This window comes from Nicotiana tabacum, chromosome 19 (genome assembly GCF_000715075.1).
Source record: "Nicotiana tabacum cultivar K326 chromosome 19, ASM71507v2, whole genome shotgun sequence".
In the NCBI taxonomy this organism is placed as follows: domain Eukaryota; kingdom Viridiplantae; phylum Streptophyta; class Magnoliopsida; order Solanales; family Solanaceae; genus Nicotiana; species Nicotiana tabacum.
This window is the reverse complement of record NC_134098.1, coordinates 87655864-87672785: the sequence shown is the minus strand read 5'-3', so window position 1 is coordinate 87672785 and position 16922 is coordinate 87655864. Positions and strand designations below refer to the sequence as shown.

General features: G+C 38.1%; 1 protein-coding gene across 2 annotated transcripts; it reads right to left on the bottom strand.

Moving 5' to 3' along the window:
- Positions 1-1673: 1673 nt before the first annotated feature.
- On the bottom strand, positions 1674-12858 carry LOC142173259 (uncharacterized). Of its 2 annotated transcripts, XM_075238159.1 has the most exons (5): positions 12727-12858; positions 11233-11337; positions 3051-3762; positions 2870-2953; positions 1674-1983 (listed from the first exon to the last, which is right to left on the bottom strand). In XM_075238159.1, the coding sequence occupies exons 2-5, from the start codon at positions 11305-11307 to the stop codon at positions 1907-1909; spliced, it is 948 nt and encodes a 315-aa protein (XP_075094260.1). In that variant the 5' UTR covers positions 11308-11337; positions 12727-12858; the 3' UTR covers positions 1674-1906. The 2 variants fall into 2 exon arrangements, with proteins under 2 accessions (XP_075094260.1, XP_075094261.1); XM_075238160.1 differs by lacking the exon at positions 11233-11337 and having other exon boundaries at positions 12727-12847.
- Between the last annotated feature and the right edge of the window lie 4064 nt (positions 12859-16922).

Below are 16922 nucleotides of genomic sequence, written 5' to 3'. Positions count from 1 at the left end.
ATGCACAAAGCAAATCGTTTTTAATTTGCTGCTTATGTTAGAAGATGACCATTAGGTGCTGTATGTGAAAGATCCATTGCATCTCACTCACTCTAGATATTTAGCCTACTAACGCAATACACAAGAATTTGCAAATGCCCTATTAATGCTATATTCTTTACTCTTACCAAAGGAATAATGGAGCATATATATATATATATATATATATATATATATATATATATATAGTTAGACACTTTTTAATGAATTTCCCATCACTCCGTAAATTGGGATAACTTTGAGACTAAAAACTATAGACCACATCCGTAAGAGGATCAACTAACCACAGGATAAAACGGATATATATATATATATATATATATATATATATATATATATATATATATATATATATATATATATGTGTGTGTGTGTGTGTGTGTGTGTGTGTGTGTGTACAGCATTATGCATGTCTTACTTCTGCAACTAGATACAACATTCTCAAAACATCGAGTAAACCCAAGTGTAATACGGACGGTCAATGTCAAAGATTTGTTAAAAATTAATAGAGGGCCTCAAAGCCTTCAATAGACACCACTGCTGGGTCTGCCTAATGCCTAGTTGCCCCACTGCTAACAAATGATCGATAGAATCGTGTTATATAACTCGCGCGATAATGAACATAATCTAATAGTTATTGATATTTAGTAAATTTCTTAATACATACAAACATATATTGGAGCAAAAGTTACTAAATTCACGTGAATCGATATATTACATGCTAGATAGATCATGAACGTTGACGCCAGGCATAATGAGAGACCAACAGAAATCTGTACTAAAACCACCACAAATTTTGGATGTTCATCTATTACGGTAATAGTCTGTACTATTTTGACGAGAAAAATAAAAAGTTTGTGTGTATGTTATTTTGCTTCTGATTTTATTGAGAGACTAAGTGGTTGGTTAGAAAATAAACGAATCAATTACACCTACTTTAGTGAGAAAGAATAAATTATGTGCTAAAACTTAACTTACGCAGAAACTCTTTTATTTTTGAAGTAGCCAAAAATCTCAATCACTGTCGGTGTCGGAGTCGCCCCCATATAATGTGGGACAAGCAAGTATTTTGAAGTAGGTATGTTTCCACAAAGAAAACTGACCCTACAACCTTCAAATCACTTAGTAATTGTTTTTACGAAGATATCAAAAGTAAAGAGAAAAATCGAAGGAGAAAATATCACTTAGTAATTGTTTAATTTCCGCATTTTAGCCTACAATGGCTTGTTTTATCACCCATAGAAAGTAGAAACCCATTAGAAACATATCAAAATGGCCAGACAGACACACGCCTGGGGCCTGGGCGGCGGGGGTAATGTTATTCCATTGAATTCTGATCATGTCTACATATTTTACCATCAGAATTGTTATGTAGGGTAATGATCCCTATCTTCACCTCCCTCAAACTGTCCATACTAAAAAGTAAACTGTGAATCACGTCGCTCCAAAAAGATGGCACCATACTAAAAATATTGGTTGGGGCTGATTATATGGCCAGATATTCACAAATTCAACATGAATACAGATTGCAATCCCACAACAAATTTCTGCCAAAATCTTGTGAGTAACAGATTCTTTTTTCTTTTCGATTAAGTTCTAGAACTAAGCATAGATAAAAAGAGATTTACATGATACATAAAGCACAAGAATTCAATCTCAACTATTGTAGATGGACCTGAGGAATGCCATTACCATTTCCTCATTACAAGGCACTATAAGTTAGTGGTAACAAAGAATAGTACAACACATTAACTGGCTAAGACCAGACAAGACTCTAACTACGACACTAGTAAATATCAGGTTACAAAATGTACAAATTCTGTTTTACAATAGTCACATTTCCTTCCTTCGGAAGCTGTTCAGGACGTCAAGCTAGAGAGCTTTTGGGGTTCTTTGGATATTGCCCCAAAACATCCGAGACTCTTACTCGTTGCACCTCTTTCGCTGAGAAATTTAAGAAGAAAACCAAAAAAAAAAAAAGAGGTGAAATTTAGAATCAATACCAGCACCAAAAAGGTCTTTAGGACTAATTGTGCTAAAAAAACTCTATAGATTAGGAAGTCCTCAATTTAATAATTTTTTTTTTGGGTTGAAAACTGCAAACATGAGACAATCTTTTTTTTTTTCCGTTTCTATTCACCATCTCACTGGAACAAAGAGGGGAGAGAGGAAACGAGTTAAAAGCCCAATAATTAAAATTAGGTCCGGTATCAAATGTGGCAGCGATTCTCTTTCAGATGCCACAAGGAAGGACCTTGATTACATTGGATTCAAACACCTCGTCCTATCATATGTCAGTGCAACAATATTATATAACCACTCCAAACTTGAACCAAGAGGAACTAACAAAATGTTAATCCATACAATGCACAATTCATCCTCTTTTTAGGATTCAAATTTACCAAAACTTAGTCAGAGGCCATTCCCAGGACTGTGAGAATGGCTTACCCAAAAAGATTCTATAGAGAAAAATGCACAATTAGCTTGTAGTCCGATTCATAACTATCTTCTAGGTCATCCCTTTCATTAGAACCAAGGCAAATACAGACACAAGACTTTATGAGATATCAAACACCATCCTGTATCATTTCTAGCCTATTAAAATACTAAACGGACAGGAGTCAATTCTTGAAGCAAAATGCATCTTACAAGATCAACCAGAAAAATCCAACTTATCAAAAAAATGGAAAAAGATACATCAAGGCAAATCCAAGAGTACAACAATAGAGTCTGCAGGTTTACTTACTTTTTCATTCAAATTTCTGTTGTAAAATTACACATATCTCTAGGGCTATAATAAAGCAACAATAAAAGCAAAATCACAAAGTACCTTCCTCCAATGCAAGCCGGATGGACCTCTTCTCCAGTTCAACAGCATGTTTGCTTAGGTCAACAGAGGACAGAGAACGAAGCACTGCTCGATGAGATTATATTTGAGTAAATGAGTGAGAAGAAGGATTACTACAAACAGATAATTCAGTGAATAAGCCTAAAGAAATTTGAATACATACTCTGGATATAATCCTCTTGCTTTGATTGCTCCAGTTTGTGCAATAAGTTCTGCAATTGGAAATACCGCTCTTCCCAGTGCTTAAAATTAACCTTCTTGGGATTATCCAACAATAGGCTGGTAGAAGTTACTTGATAGTTGCTAACATTAACTGAAGCTAAATTGTTGTTGGACTCTCCTGTAGAGGGAGGAACTGAAGGTTTCATGGACAAGGAGCCCCTCGAAGGAGTCCTTGACATTGATGAAACTTCTGGACCGTAATATCTAGCTTCTTTTATCTGGATTTCGGTCTGAGCTTTCTCATCATGTTGACTAAGCTTTTTCAGTTGTGAATAATCAGTAACACCACTTTGGTTGTTACTAGCAGCAGTCTTGCTTAACTCTCCGTCAGGTCTTCTACGAACATAGACAAGATGCCCGCTACCAGAATTGTTTGTTGAGTATCGATTGAGGGGGTTCACTAGGCATTCAGGGGTAGGTCTTTTGGAGCCAGTTATATTAGAAACATTATTGACCATATTATTCGCTTCAGGAAATAGTGGGCTTTCAATTGATTTGGAGGCTGCAGCCACATTCTCGCTCTGCGAATCTTGTACTGCAGTACCCATTACAGCTTCTGGCACTGATAGCGGTTTATCATGCTTGGGTACACCAGATTTAGTATTAGCCTTCCCGTGGTCACTTGTTTTTGAATCTACTGTTTGTTGACCCATCTAAGAGAAGGTGTATGTTAGACAATTAGATAGATCTTGCCTTTTCTAGTAAATATGAACAAAATCTTAAGTACAAAAGTTAAAAAAATTCTTTATCATATAACAGCAACCACTCCAAATCAATATGCTCTTCTGATACTCTCTAAATTCATCTACAATTTGGAAATGAGACAATAACTATAAGAAGACAATAAAAAGCACTACTACATATACCTCGTTTTTTTTTCTTTTTGCAAAAATACATTTAACGTGTTTTTCACTGTAGGGGTAAGGTCTGCGTACTATCTACCCTCCCCAGACCCCACTTAAGGGACTATACTGGGTTTGTTGTTGTTGTTGTACATTTAACGTGTTTTAAACAATGTTATTAAAAGTCTATCTCTTCTTCGCTTAAAAGGATGAGCAAGGTGAAGCGAGGGATTATCGCTTCATGAGTCTCACACGCTTCAAACAATAATGCACAAAGTGATCCAAACACAAAGTTGTTGGTTCTTTGAATCTCAAATTTGAAGAGTTCGATTAATATCAGTATTACTATATATTGGATGATGATAAAACTAATCTTGCAATTGCAATTTGATCATTATAGTACTAAATTCATATATGTTTGGTAGCTTGTAATTTTCTGTAAGTTGTGCGCTTCATTTTTTGCTTTTCGCTTCAAACCCTGCACCTTGTTGCTTCTTTGCGCTTTTCTTTTAAAAATATTTGCTTTTAATATAGAAGCCCTGGATTGCTATAATTCATTCACCATTCACTGAAAAAAAGTGATACTCAAACCATTAGAATACAACTCTTCAATCTTCACCATGATAAATTCAAGACCACTTCTTCTTATGCACTGATTATTTTATTTTATTTTTGATGAAGTAAGATGATTCATTGATGGCATCCAGAGGATGCAGAAATACAAAATAGGCCATTGTTAGCTCCGTTACAATGTGATTCAATTCCAGTCGGAGAGCTAACAACAAAAAAACACAAGAACGAAAGTATGGCCTAAGTCAATGTAAGTGAACTGATAAAATCTAGATAGGAGGCAACGTTATTTACAGGGGTGAGGTTGCTCCAACTAAAAAGGTACACCAGACCTTTAGCTTTCAAAAAATGAGGAGTAGTGGAAACTCCATCAAAACATCTGTGATTCCTCTCTGTCCAAAGAACCCAAAAGATGCAAGGAGGGATCATCTTCCAGATTTTCCTGATGGCTCCGTCAACTTTCCACATGTTCCACCCTTCAACTGCTTCCTTAATGCCCTGAGGTAGGGTCCAGCTTATTCCCATAATGGAAAAAAACATAGACCACATGGAAGTGGCTACTGGGCAGTGAAGAAAAAGATGGTTAATAGACTCTGAGTTTTGTTGGCACATTTAGCATCTATTAGCTAGTTGGAAACTCCTTCTACAGAGATTATCTTATGTGAGACAAGCTCCCCTTAGAGTTGTCCATGAGTAGGAGATGACTTTTGTGGGCAGTTTTGTCTTCCAAATCAGTTTCCAAGGCCAATAGTCGATGATTTCATTTTGCTCGCAGAAGTGTTTGTAGCCTGCCTTCACACTGTAAGAGCCTGATTCAGAGTTACTCCACTTGAGTCTGTCTGATGCTTGTTCATTCATAGAGAAGTTCCCAAGTCTTCCATACAGTTCCAGTAGACTTTCTAGTTCCCAGTCTTGCATGTTCCTTCTAAACAGGATGTTCCAAGTTCCTTCTGATCTGTTTTGAGCTATTGTTGAATCTGGAGCATTGGTTATCTGATATAAGGATGGATAGCTGTCCTTCAATGTGTTTGTGTCTAACCATTTATCCTTCCAGAACTTGACATGTAACCCATTTCCAATCTTGAATGATATGTTCTGTGAGAATTCCTCCCACAGGCTGTTGATGTGCTTCCAAGGGCCTACTCCATGAGGTGCTCTGTTGTATTTAGTGCACCAGTGGGTTTGTTGTCCATGTTTGGCAGCAACCACCTCCTTCCATAAGCTGGAGCCTTCATCTCCAAATCTCCCTAGTCATTTCATTAGCATGCTCTTGTTGTGCTTTGCTAGGTCTCTGATTCCAAGTCCACCTTGGGATTTAGGTTGTATTACTCTGGACCATTTGACAAGGTGGAACTTATGAGTTTCAGAGTTACCTTTCCATAGAAAGGTTCTTCTGGCTTTGTCCAGTTGCTTTAGGACCTTACTAGGCATAGGAAAGAGTGACATGCAATAGGTTGGAATGCTGTCCAAGACACTATTTATCAAGGTCAATCTGCCACCCATTGAAATGTATTGTAGCTGTCATGTTGCCAGTCTTTTTTCTACCTTTTCAATGACTCTATTCCACACATCAGCTGATTTGTATTTAGCCCCCAAGGCGAGGCCCAAGTAAGTAGTTGGAAAGGTACCAGTATCACAGCATAAGATAGCAGCCAAAGCTTCCAAATCGGGGACTTCATTGGCGGGGTATATTACACTCTTTAACATATTGATATGTAGGCCTGAGATTGCTTCAAATATGAGTAGAATGAGATTGAGGTATTGTACCTGAGACCTTTCAGCACCACAAAAGATTATTGTGTCATCTGCATATAATAGGTGTGAAACTGAGATGGAATCTATTGAAGAGTTTCCAACACTGAAACCTTCTATCCATTGTAGCTGCTTTGCTTTGTCTAGCATCTGACTGAGTCCTTCCATGGCTAGAATGAAGAGGAAGGGGGATAAGGGATCTCCCTCTCTTAACCCTTTCTGTGGAGAGAAAAAGCCAATTGGACTTCTATTAATAAGGACTGAGAATTTGACAGTCGTTATGCAGAATCCATTTAATCCATATGCGCCCAAACCCCATTTTTCCAAGCATTGATAGTAGATAAGACCAGCTAACTTTGTCAAAGGCCTTCTCTATATCCAACTTACATAGTATGCCTGGAATTCCACTCTTCAATCTGGCATCCAGCATCTCATTGGCTATTAAGGCTGCATCAGTAATTTGTCTGTGCTTGATGAATGCATTTTGCACTCCTGATACGAGTTTCCCTATCACTGATTTGATCCTTTCTGCTAGTAACTTGGCTGCTATCTTGTAGATACTGCCTATAAGACTTATAGGACTGAAGTCTTTTAGTTGTAAGGCTCCTTTCCTTTTAGGGACTAGAGCTATGAAAGAGGCATTGTAGGATCTGACCATGTAGCAATTGTGATGGAAGTGGTTTAAGGCCCCCATTATGTCATGCTTGATTATGCCCCAGGTATTTTGGAAGAATGCCATAGTGTATCTATCAGGTCCAGGAGCTTTGACTGGTGCACATGATTTGATACTAGCAAGAACTTCCTCTTCTTCAAATGGCCTTTCTAGCCAGTCCTTTTCATCACTAGAGATAGATCCCAAATTACCAAAATCAGCAGTAGGCCTCCATTGTTCCTCTTCCGTGTATAGACCCTCGTAGAAAGTGAGTATTTCTTCCTTGATTGCATCTTTGTCTTCTATTATTGCATCACCAATCAACAATTTATCTATACAGTTGGATCTCATATTGGAATTTGCCATTCTTTGAAAGTGCTTGGTATTCCTATCACTTCTTTGAGCCAAAGACACCTAGACTTCAGCCTCCAAGATATATCTTCCTCCTTTGCCACTTGTTGTAGCTCCAGTTTTAGCCCTAGTATTTTCGCTCTTTCCGTTTGTGTTTGGAGCCTACCTTCAGTGAACTGTTCCAGCATAGATAGTTCTTCCAAGGCATTGTTTTTCCTAGCCTCCAGTCTACCAAATTCCCCCTTGTTCCAATCAGTGATGTCTCTTTTCAATCTTCCAAGTTTCTGCATCAAGATGAAACCTGGCCTGCCCCTTATGTCATAATTCTGCCACCACTCTTTAACCGTATCAGTAAATCCTGCAGCCTGAAGCCACATGTTTTCAAATTTGAAATAGGAAGAAGTGGTTTCCCAATCACCACACTCTAAAAGAAGAGGTTTGTGATCAGAAACCACACTTGGGAAGGCAATTTGCTTTATAGCTTTGAAACTGTCATCCCAATCAGGAGAAATTAGGAATCTATCAATCCTAGAAGCTTGGAGTGAATCCTCACCTCTGGACCATGTGTAATAAGACCCTTGTAGTGGAAGGTCAATGATGTCAAGATCCTCGATGACATTCGAGAAAGATTTCATTGCCCTGGATCTTCTTATGCAATTGTATCTTTCGCTTTCATACATGCATACATTGAAATCTCCTCCTACCACCCATTGTTCATCCCATATGCCCCTAATTGCTGCCAACTCGTACCAAAGGACCTCTCTTTCTGGGTTTGAGCGAGGACCATATACCCCCGAAAAACACCACCCGAAACCTTCTTGTGTACTTTCCAACATAACTGATAGAGTATAGGTTCCTTGATGTACCCCTAAATTGTTCCACTGTCTCTTATCCCAGATCACTATTATACCCCCACTTGCACCGCTTGATTTTAGTTCAGCCCATTCAACCCAACGACTACCCCATAATTGCCTGACCAAGGTGTTGGACCATTGTTCAATTTTTGTTTCTTGCATACATAGAATATCTATCCTCCACTTTTGTATTAAGGACTTTATTGTACTTCTCTTGTCCCCATCATTCCCCCTGCACGTTCCAGCTGAGAATTTTGAGTTTCATGATGAGAAGGCCTTGGAATACCTGCCCCTAACCCCTTTGCTCCTGCTATCATAGTTGAGTCCACACTTCAATCTTTCCAATTCTGCCTCTTGTTTCTTCTTACCCTTTTTTTTCCCATTGTCTGATGAGTTTTGCTTTTGCAGCTGCAGTTGTCTCCTTTCCTCCATACGAAGTATGATGTCGAAGATTTCATGCTCAAAGCCGGTCACATTAATCCCAAACGCTTTGCATGCCTTTGACATGACTGTTTTAGTCCACCTAGATGTCTCTATTACCGTTGGGCTTTGAATAATCTGAGAATTGGCAGCACCCATGCCATGCCAGGGAAGAGAGAGAAGATTTGGGGGTGAGGAAAAGTCGTTTTCAGAGGAACTTACCATTGACTGTTCCGACAAGGGTGCAGATGTACAGAGGGGTCTGATGATATTAGTCGCCAGTTCTGCTTCGTCGTCAGCCTCAAACAAAGAGTCGCCTCTCGCTTCTAGTGGTGGGTCTGTATGAGATGTCTCTGGAAAATCTGCATCTGTCTCTATTGACAGAGGGTCAAATTTGTTTTCCAAGATAATTCTGTGTGGTTCATTTAAAAGTGGGTCCGAAATAAGCCTATGAAATCTCCATTGCTGCACTGTTTTGGGCTTCTTTGGACCTTTATTTTTTGGGCCTTTTGAGTAATACACATCAAGGCCCAATTTACCTGCCTTTTTAAAACCCTTATTATTGTTAGCTAACCGGGCCTGCTTTTGGGCCGGATTACTGACCTGTAAAGGACATTTTTTTAAATTAAAGTGGCTAGGGCCCCTATGCACACCCTTGAAGCTGTTGATTTGTACAGTTCGAGGCTTTGTTTGGCTCGAGGAGGCCACCGAACAGTTCACCGTCTTCTCTTTCTTCTCTTGCTCTGTGACTCCGCTACTACCGCTGGCGGAAATAACTTCCATTAGTACATCCTCCAGAATCGAGATTTTGTATCTCAATTTATCAACCTCCAGTATCATTGTATTAGGAAGAGCCTCTCCGGTAGAACTTGTGCAAATCCTTGCCCAGAAGAAATGTGTTCTGGATTTTGTGTCCCCGTCAATGTCAATAAAACCACCACAGTGATCTCCGATTTGCCGGAAAGTGTCAAAGGTCCATGCATGTAATGGAACCCCGAAGGCCTTTATTCATCTTTGCCCAGATTCTTTCTTAGTTGCAATTGTAGTCTTTTCCGGTGACCACCACTCTAGTGCGAGATGTCTCCCATTCCAAAACCAGTCACCAGCTTTGACTCGCACTGCTTCCTGCCTTGAGGGAAATTCAAAGAGGAACTGGTTATGGGCCAAAGGGGTGATTCTGCTTTCCATCTGTTGAGAAACCACTTTTGGATCACTTCAGTGTTGGGGTTGTAGTTAAAGGGGTCGTTGAATTGACCAATCAGGCATTTGGAGAGAAAATCCTCTGCGGTTCCTCTTTAGCTAGGGTTCTCTGCTTGTTTCAAAGACCATTGAGTGATCTTCGATGCATCCATATAAGATTTGTTTTGCACATCTGTAAAGTTCTTGAATCTGATGTTAATGGATTTCCCCAGAAAGTGTAGCAGCTTCTTCGCAATATCTTCCCATCCCCTGTTGTAATCCAATTCTGGAATAATGATTGCTGATTTTTTGTTCCCTAACCATGTTTCAGCTCTGATGTATCTGTCGAAGTTGTTGTAGTTTTGAAAGACTCTGAAGATGTAAGATTAAATTTTTCTTCCCCATTTCCTGTAAAGATTCCCATACCCTCTTGAAGCTTTTTGTAGAATATCACAAACCCAATGTAGGCTCGCTTCATCAATCTTGATTCTGCTTGTGAATCTACTTCCGCGTTCAATTAGAACAAACCACCTATCGAGATCTTCACTAATGTCTATTAACTAGAAAGATTTATCACCTGCAACGGAATAAGTGGAATCCCTCATAGTAAAAACAATCACCGGAGTAAGGTCTTCACCGGAGAGAGAGGGGCACAGGTTGTGGGGGGCACATTTCCCAAGTCAGAGAAATTCTACATTAGCATATATTGATGACTCTTGTATCCCAAATTCTGTATATTTTCAACTCTATTATGCACTGATTATAATAGAAGGAACAAGCATATACTAATCAATAAGCTCCTTAAGTGGAACAAATCCATCAGCTCTAGAATCAGCTCAGAGAAGGTAACTACTTCCAACATATTTGCAACATCAATTCCTAAACTACAAAAACTAGCACTAGTTAAGTGTAGATAGCAACCCTGCCACACTCAATGAGCGTGTTTAACTTTTGAAAGGTTATTTTCAATTTTTTCTTTTGGAAAGCTGTGTATTAATAACTGAAATCATTTTCTTTTCAGAATATTATAAGGAAAACCCGAAAAATTTAAAACAGACGTTAAGAAGATAACCATTTTGAGCCGCAGTGTTGTAGAGGGACCAATTCATCCCAGCAGTTGTTCAACAAATTAGTGGTACTTGGGAGATAATCAGATAATTCTAGTTTTACACATCTAGGAGAGGCCAAAGAAAGATACTCTAGGGTGTTGGGGCTTCATAGGTAGCAGTGATTTTGACCCTATTCGAGATTAATGTAGGATTTTATTTCAAATGTTCACAGCAAGGAGTGGTGTAGGGAAAAATAAATAGGACATGATTTACATAAAACAATTGCATGGATGAAAAGAAACTTGATAAATAATGAATTTAGAACAAATGCTATGTATGCCTACATTTGCTTGTCAAGTACATATGTATGTCCTAAGCAAAGAAATTATGCAGAAAATGAACTAAATGTATCTCATGCGTGATGGAGTCGGGAATATTACTCTCACAGTCTCACCTCATAGGCACACTGCGTCGAGATGATGGAGCATGACATGATAAGAAGAAAATGTTCCATTCGAGGTGGTTCCATTCCAAGACATAATGAAAATTATCTGCAGCCCTGAAAAGAAGCAGCGACTCAGATGAGAACATACTCCCAGTTCAGCATTTTTCACCAAACAAAGAGCAAAAGGGAAGAGAATCCAACAAAAATTTACTAAACTGAGATAAATAAAATAAGTTCTGCTAAAATTGGTTTGAATGTGTCCACTTAATCTGCATAGTTTAGAGAAGCACTTTTGCAGATACTACTAATAGAATGATTCGTCTCGGAAATTTGAGCAATGACAGGTCTACAGAAAAATAACCAAGTCATTAACTGAGGTAACAAGCTAGCTGATCGTTTGGCAGACTTAGCCTTCAATGCGGATGGGGAACTCATAATCAATTCATTTGTGGAGCTGGACACCAAAGGAAGGGCATTTTGAATTTGGATAAGCTACAGTGGCCATCATTGAGAACCAAGGCAGTGAAGGGAGGAAAACAATGGCATTCTATACCATGAAGAGTTTCATTAGCATATGGTGGCGGATGATGGGGCAATGATTCTATTCTGTGGCATTCGGATACTTCAAGGTGGAAAGCAGCTTGCACAAAATGAAATCTTGAAATCTTTGGCAGTGTGGACACTTCAATTTCTTTCGAGCATTTTATTATTTTGTTCGATGTGAGTTCATCTCGGAATATTAAATAAATTCAAAGATGACATTAGATAGTTTCATTATTTCATTAGACATGGTTTGTTTTCATTGTAATAGTGTACACTCGTTCTGAACTCAAGTTGGAATCTTTATTACTCAAATTAGCCACTAGGTAACCTCCCTAGTGGTAGATTAGCTTTAAAAGAGAGAGTAGAGCTGAGGAAGTCTGTAAACTATAGTTTAATGTGTATTAAGCTAATAAAAGCAGTTCTCTCTATCTATCTATCTATCTATCTATCCATCTATCTATCTATCTATCTATCTCATCGTATTCGTTTGGTGATTAAGCTTAGAAAATGTAATGGATATGGCAAAAAATTTGGGGCAGTTTAAAATGGGTTGAGTAGAAGAATCGGTCATAACCTGATCTTCCCGTAATGCCTATTCATTTAGTCTTTCCTGGACAACGGAATCACCTTTGAATTACAATGTTAATAAGCTAAAATTAGGAAGCTTTTTTCTTTTAGAGCAATGCAATATAGTGATACCACACTCCCAATAAAGAAAACGGAGATCCCTTTCTCCAGCAATAGTACGTATAGTGCAATCCGTGTACCAGCGGCTACAGAAATTCTTTTGAATATATCTAAAATCCAACTTAGCAGAAGCTTTATACCGTGAATCAATCAACCAACAAGAATGAGCTATAAAAATGCATACAGTATCAAATATCAATTCGACAGAATTGGATTGCATAACTACAATCTAACATATCAAAAAACAAAAGAGAAAATAAATGAAATAAGTACCTTAATATGTACACGGATATGCTGCCAATTTCTTCAGAGGGTGGAAGGTAATCACAACGACGGAGGAATAGTGGGCACAAACAACCAGTGGCCCTCAAATTGTTGATCGTGCCTGTCTAGTGTCTGGTGCGTGCAAAGAGGAGAATCATTGGTTATTATTGTGACCCGTTACGACCCAATTCTCATGTGGGCCATTTGGGACGTGGTCCAATTAGACCCAAATTTTCTAATTTTCAGGCCCAACCAACAAATGAATTAGATGTATATTTTATTTTTATAGATTTCAATAATTTAGCCATTATATTAGTTAATTGTATAGTATATTTTAACATAATGTTAAGAAATAAGAAAGAAAGAATCTTTTAATGTTTTACTTACTTGTTTTTATACTCCATCTAATTATACAATTTTCAAATATCCTTCATAAATACGTTCAATTTAATAAATTTCAATTATTAAAACAAAACAAAATCAAATTTCATTTAGCAATAACTTTTACAATCAACTGTGGAATTTAAAATGAAACTACCTCAAGTTAACTTGTGACAAATGCTCTTCTCAAGTAAATTAACCTAAGTTTAGTGTAAATAGTAGATAGATGTGCGTGTGTTTGTTATTCCCTCGATATTTCTTATTAAAGCTTAACATAACTGCACGAAGCAAACATGTTAACCGGCATTAATACTTTCATTGATCCTGTTCTCCTAGTATTGATAGTAATCATAATCATCTACCTATCATCTCAAATATGGATTGTAATTGATAAATTCAATTCAAAGTAGTTCCGATTTTGGTATTTTAAGTTTTCAAGTATTTACATTGTCCAATTTGTAAGATAATAAAATAAATAAATACTGAAATACCTTATAAGTCGGAGTGATTTGTAAAATACTGCACTTCAAGGGGCAATGCGCTGGGATTTATGTTGAGAAGGTCTACTACAGAAGCTATTCACCTTGCGATGAGATTAGTGGAGCAATATAGGGAAAGCAAAAAGAATTTGCATATGGTATTCATAGACCTAGAAAATATGATAAAGTCCCGAGAAAGGTCTTATAGAGATGTATGGAGGCTAGAGGTGTCCTAGTGGCGTACATTAGGATGATTAAGGACATGTACGAGGGAGCGAAGACTCGAGTGAGGACTGCAGGTGTAAGCTCGAATCATTTTCCAGTGGAGATGGGGTTGTATCAGAGATCGACTCTTAGCCTGTTTTTGTTTGCCTTAGCGTTAGAGGTGCTGACGCGACACATACAAGGGGAGGTGCCATGGTGTATGTTATTCGCTGATGACATAGTCCTATTTGATGACACGCATAACGGAGTTAACGCTAGGTTGGAAGTTTGGAGACATACGCTGGAGTCTAAGGTTTTTAAGTTGAGTAGGTCAAAAACTGAGTACTTGAGGTGCAAGTTCAGTGATGGGATGCATGAAAAAGGAGTGAAAATGAAGATTGGTACTCAAGTCATCCCCAAACGAGGTAGTTTTAAGTATCTTGGGTATATTATTTAAGGCAACGGGGAGATCGACGAGGATGTTACTCATCGTATTGGTGCGGGGTGGATGAGGCGGAGGCTCATCTCCAAGGTTTGGTGCGATGAGAGTGTGCCACCTGGAACTTAAGGGCAAGTTCTACGAAGTGGTGGTTAGACCGACTATGTTGTATGGGGCTGAGTGCTGGCCCGTCAAGAAGTCCCATGTCGAGAAGATGAAAGCAACTAAAATGAGGATGTTGAGATGGATGTGTGGGCATACCAGGAAGAACAGGATCGGGAATGAAGTTATTAGGGACAAGGTAGGAGTGGCATATGTGGAGGACAAGTTGCGGTAGTCGAGGCTGAGATGGTTCGAGCATGTGAACAAAAGAGACATAGATGCTCCTGTGAGGAAATGTGAGAGGTTGTCCATTGTGGGTCTGAGAAAGGGAAGGGGTAAGCCTAAAAAGTATTAGTGAGAGGTAGTTAGGCAGGACATGTCATTGCTCCAGCTTACCGAGGATTTGACCCACGATAGAAAGACATGGAGGTCGAGGATTAGGGTTGTAGGTTGAAAGATAGTAGTGTGTTCCTCCCAGGCTTACCAGTAGTACTAAGACTATTTTGTGTTATCTTATTCATGATTCTTTACTATTACATGCTGTGTCATTTGACCCGTTACCTTAATATATTGTTGTTACTATTGTTTGCTAATTGTTGCCTTATTTTCATATTAGAAGCATCCTCTCTATCTTTATAAGGTAGGGGTACGGTCTGCGTACACACTACCCTCCCCATACCCTATTTATGGGAATACACTGGCTTCGTTGTTGTTGTTGTTGTTGTTGTTGTTGTTGTTGTTGTTGTTGTTGTTGTTGTTGTTGTTGTTGTTGTTGTTGTTGTTTTTATGGTAAATGCGCTTCATATAAGGTTAAATGCATCGTCTCATGTAGGGCTGCTTATCGGGCGGATTGGATTTACTCTTAACGGTTTGGCTTATCGGTTATCGGCTTTTAAATATATTAATCCGCTAGCCACCCGATAAGATATCGGGCGGATTGGTATCGGTTTAGCTCTTATCGAGCGGTTTATCGGCCTAATTCAATCTATATTGCGTGCATTAATTGTTTGCTGACCATTGTGACTCAAACTAAAATTCCTATGCTCAGCAGACTACATTCCAGTCTATAGAATACAATAGATGAGTCCATTACATCCCAAAGCAAACTACATTACAGATAAGTCCAGAATACATATGTCTTTCCTCCGCCCACAACTGCAAAGGAAAATTCAATGCTCCCTGATTAATTCTGAAATGATAAAATTCGAGTCTATATTCAAAGTGAGTCCAGAATACATACTTCAAAATGATTAATCCATAAGTGAGCAGACTACACAAAAATGTTTGTCATGCAGCTAACGCCTAACAGTGCTTGAATTTCTGCAGCTTCAAAGTTCAAACATCAGCTTAATCCATAAGTGAGTAGATCCCTGTAAAAAATATGCATACACCAAATTTCAACATTAGGCAACGAAATAGAGATTGTGATAAATACTACTGTTAACTAGTATGCATACACCTAAAGCCCATTAACAACTCCGGAAAATAAAAAAAAAACTAATCTCAATTAACTAATATTTAACAAGACTCCAACGGTCTAAACTTAATTGAAATGGGCAGCCATCCCTTTGGTTCGTTAACAAAATCATATATAAGTCTAATTAACAATTTATTAAGAAAAATAGTCACATAAATGGAGATGGAACATCAGAAACAAATTCATTCATGATTTCAGTCATTTTTATGGAGAAATAGTACAGATTCAGGAATGTGTACCTAAAATACTTGACAAATAGAGCTTGAAACAACTGATAAAGGCAGAAATAGAGATGAAGGAAGTTCAACTACGATTTTGATAGCAAACAGCAGAAGAACAACAATGTCGACCTCAACTTCAATCCAAAAACAAATGAGAAACCCATAAATTCTCCAAGTAACACAACAGAAGTCAGAAAACCTTTTTAATCTTTTTTTTTTCGTTTTTCTTCTTCAGATCCGGATGTAGAAAAATGGGAATTCAGGGATTTTATTCTAACTTTTTTCATAGGTGAGATGTGTGTGCATGATGGCGAATTCTCGGCTTCCTTTTGCGTGAAAGAGAATGGGTGAGCGAGGAAGGAGACCAAGCGGCTAGGATTTTCAAAGGGGGATCCGTCTGTCTTTTTCTTAGGTTTTGGAAAAATGAGTGTTTTAAAGAGATGGGAGATCCGGTTGGGCCAGGCAGGTCATGAAAATTGGGCTTCTAAAGGGATGGGCTTGAAACAATTACAAAATTAGTCACTTTGGATTCAAATTTTAATTAAAACCAATTTGTGTGGCTAAACTATTATATATATTTTTGGCGTTAGATAAAGTACTGGAAGTCGACGAGATAGAGTGTTGGTGGCTACTGGTTGAAATTTAGGCGTTAGGGCTTCTAAATGTGTAATAGTAAATTAGTAATAGAGAATAGAGATAGAGTACTGGAAGTGGAAGAAGGGTTTTTGATTATTTAATATATATATATGGATAAAAATAAAAATTATATATATTCTTAACGGGTTAACGGATTATCCGTTAAGAAAATTAAATAATCCGCCCCCAAACTGATAAGCCGTTAATAAAAAATTTTCAATCCGTTCCCCGTCCATTAAACCGTTAACCCGATATCAATAAGCCAT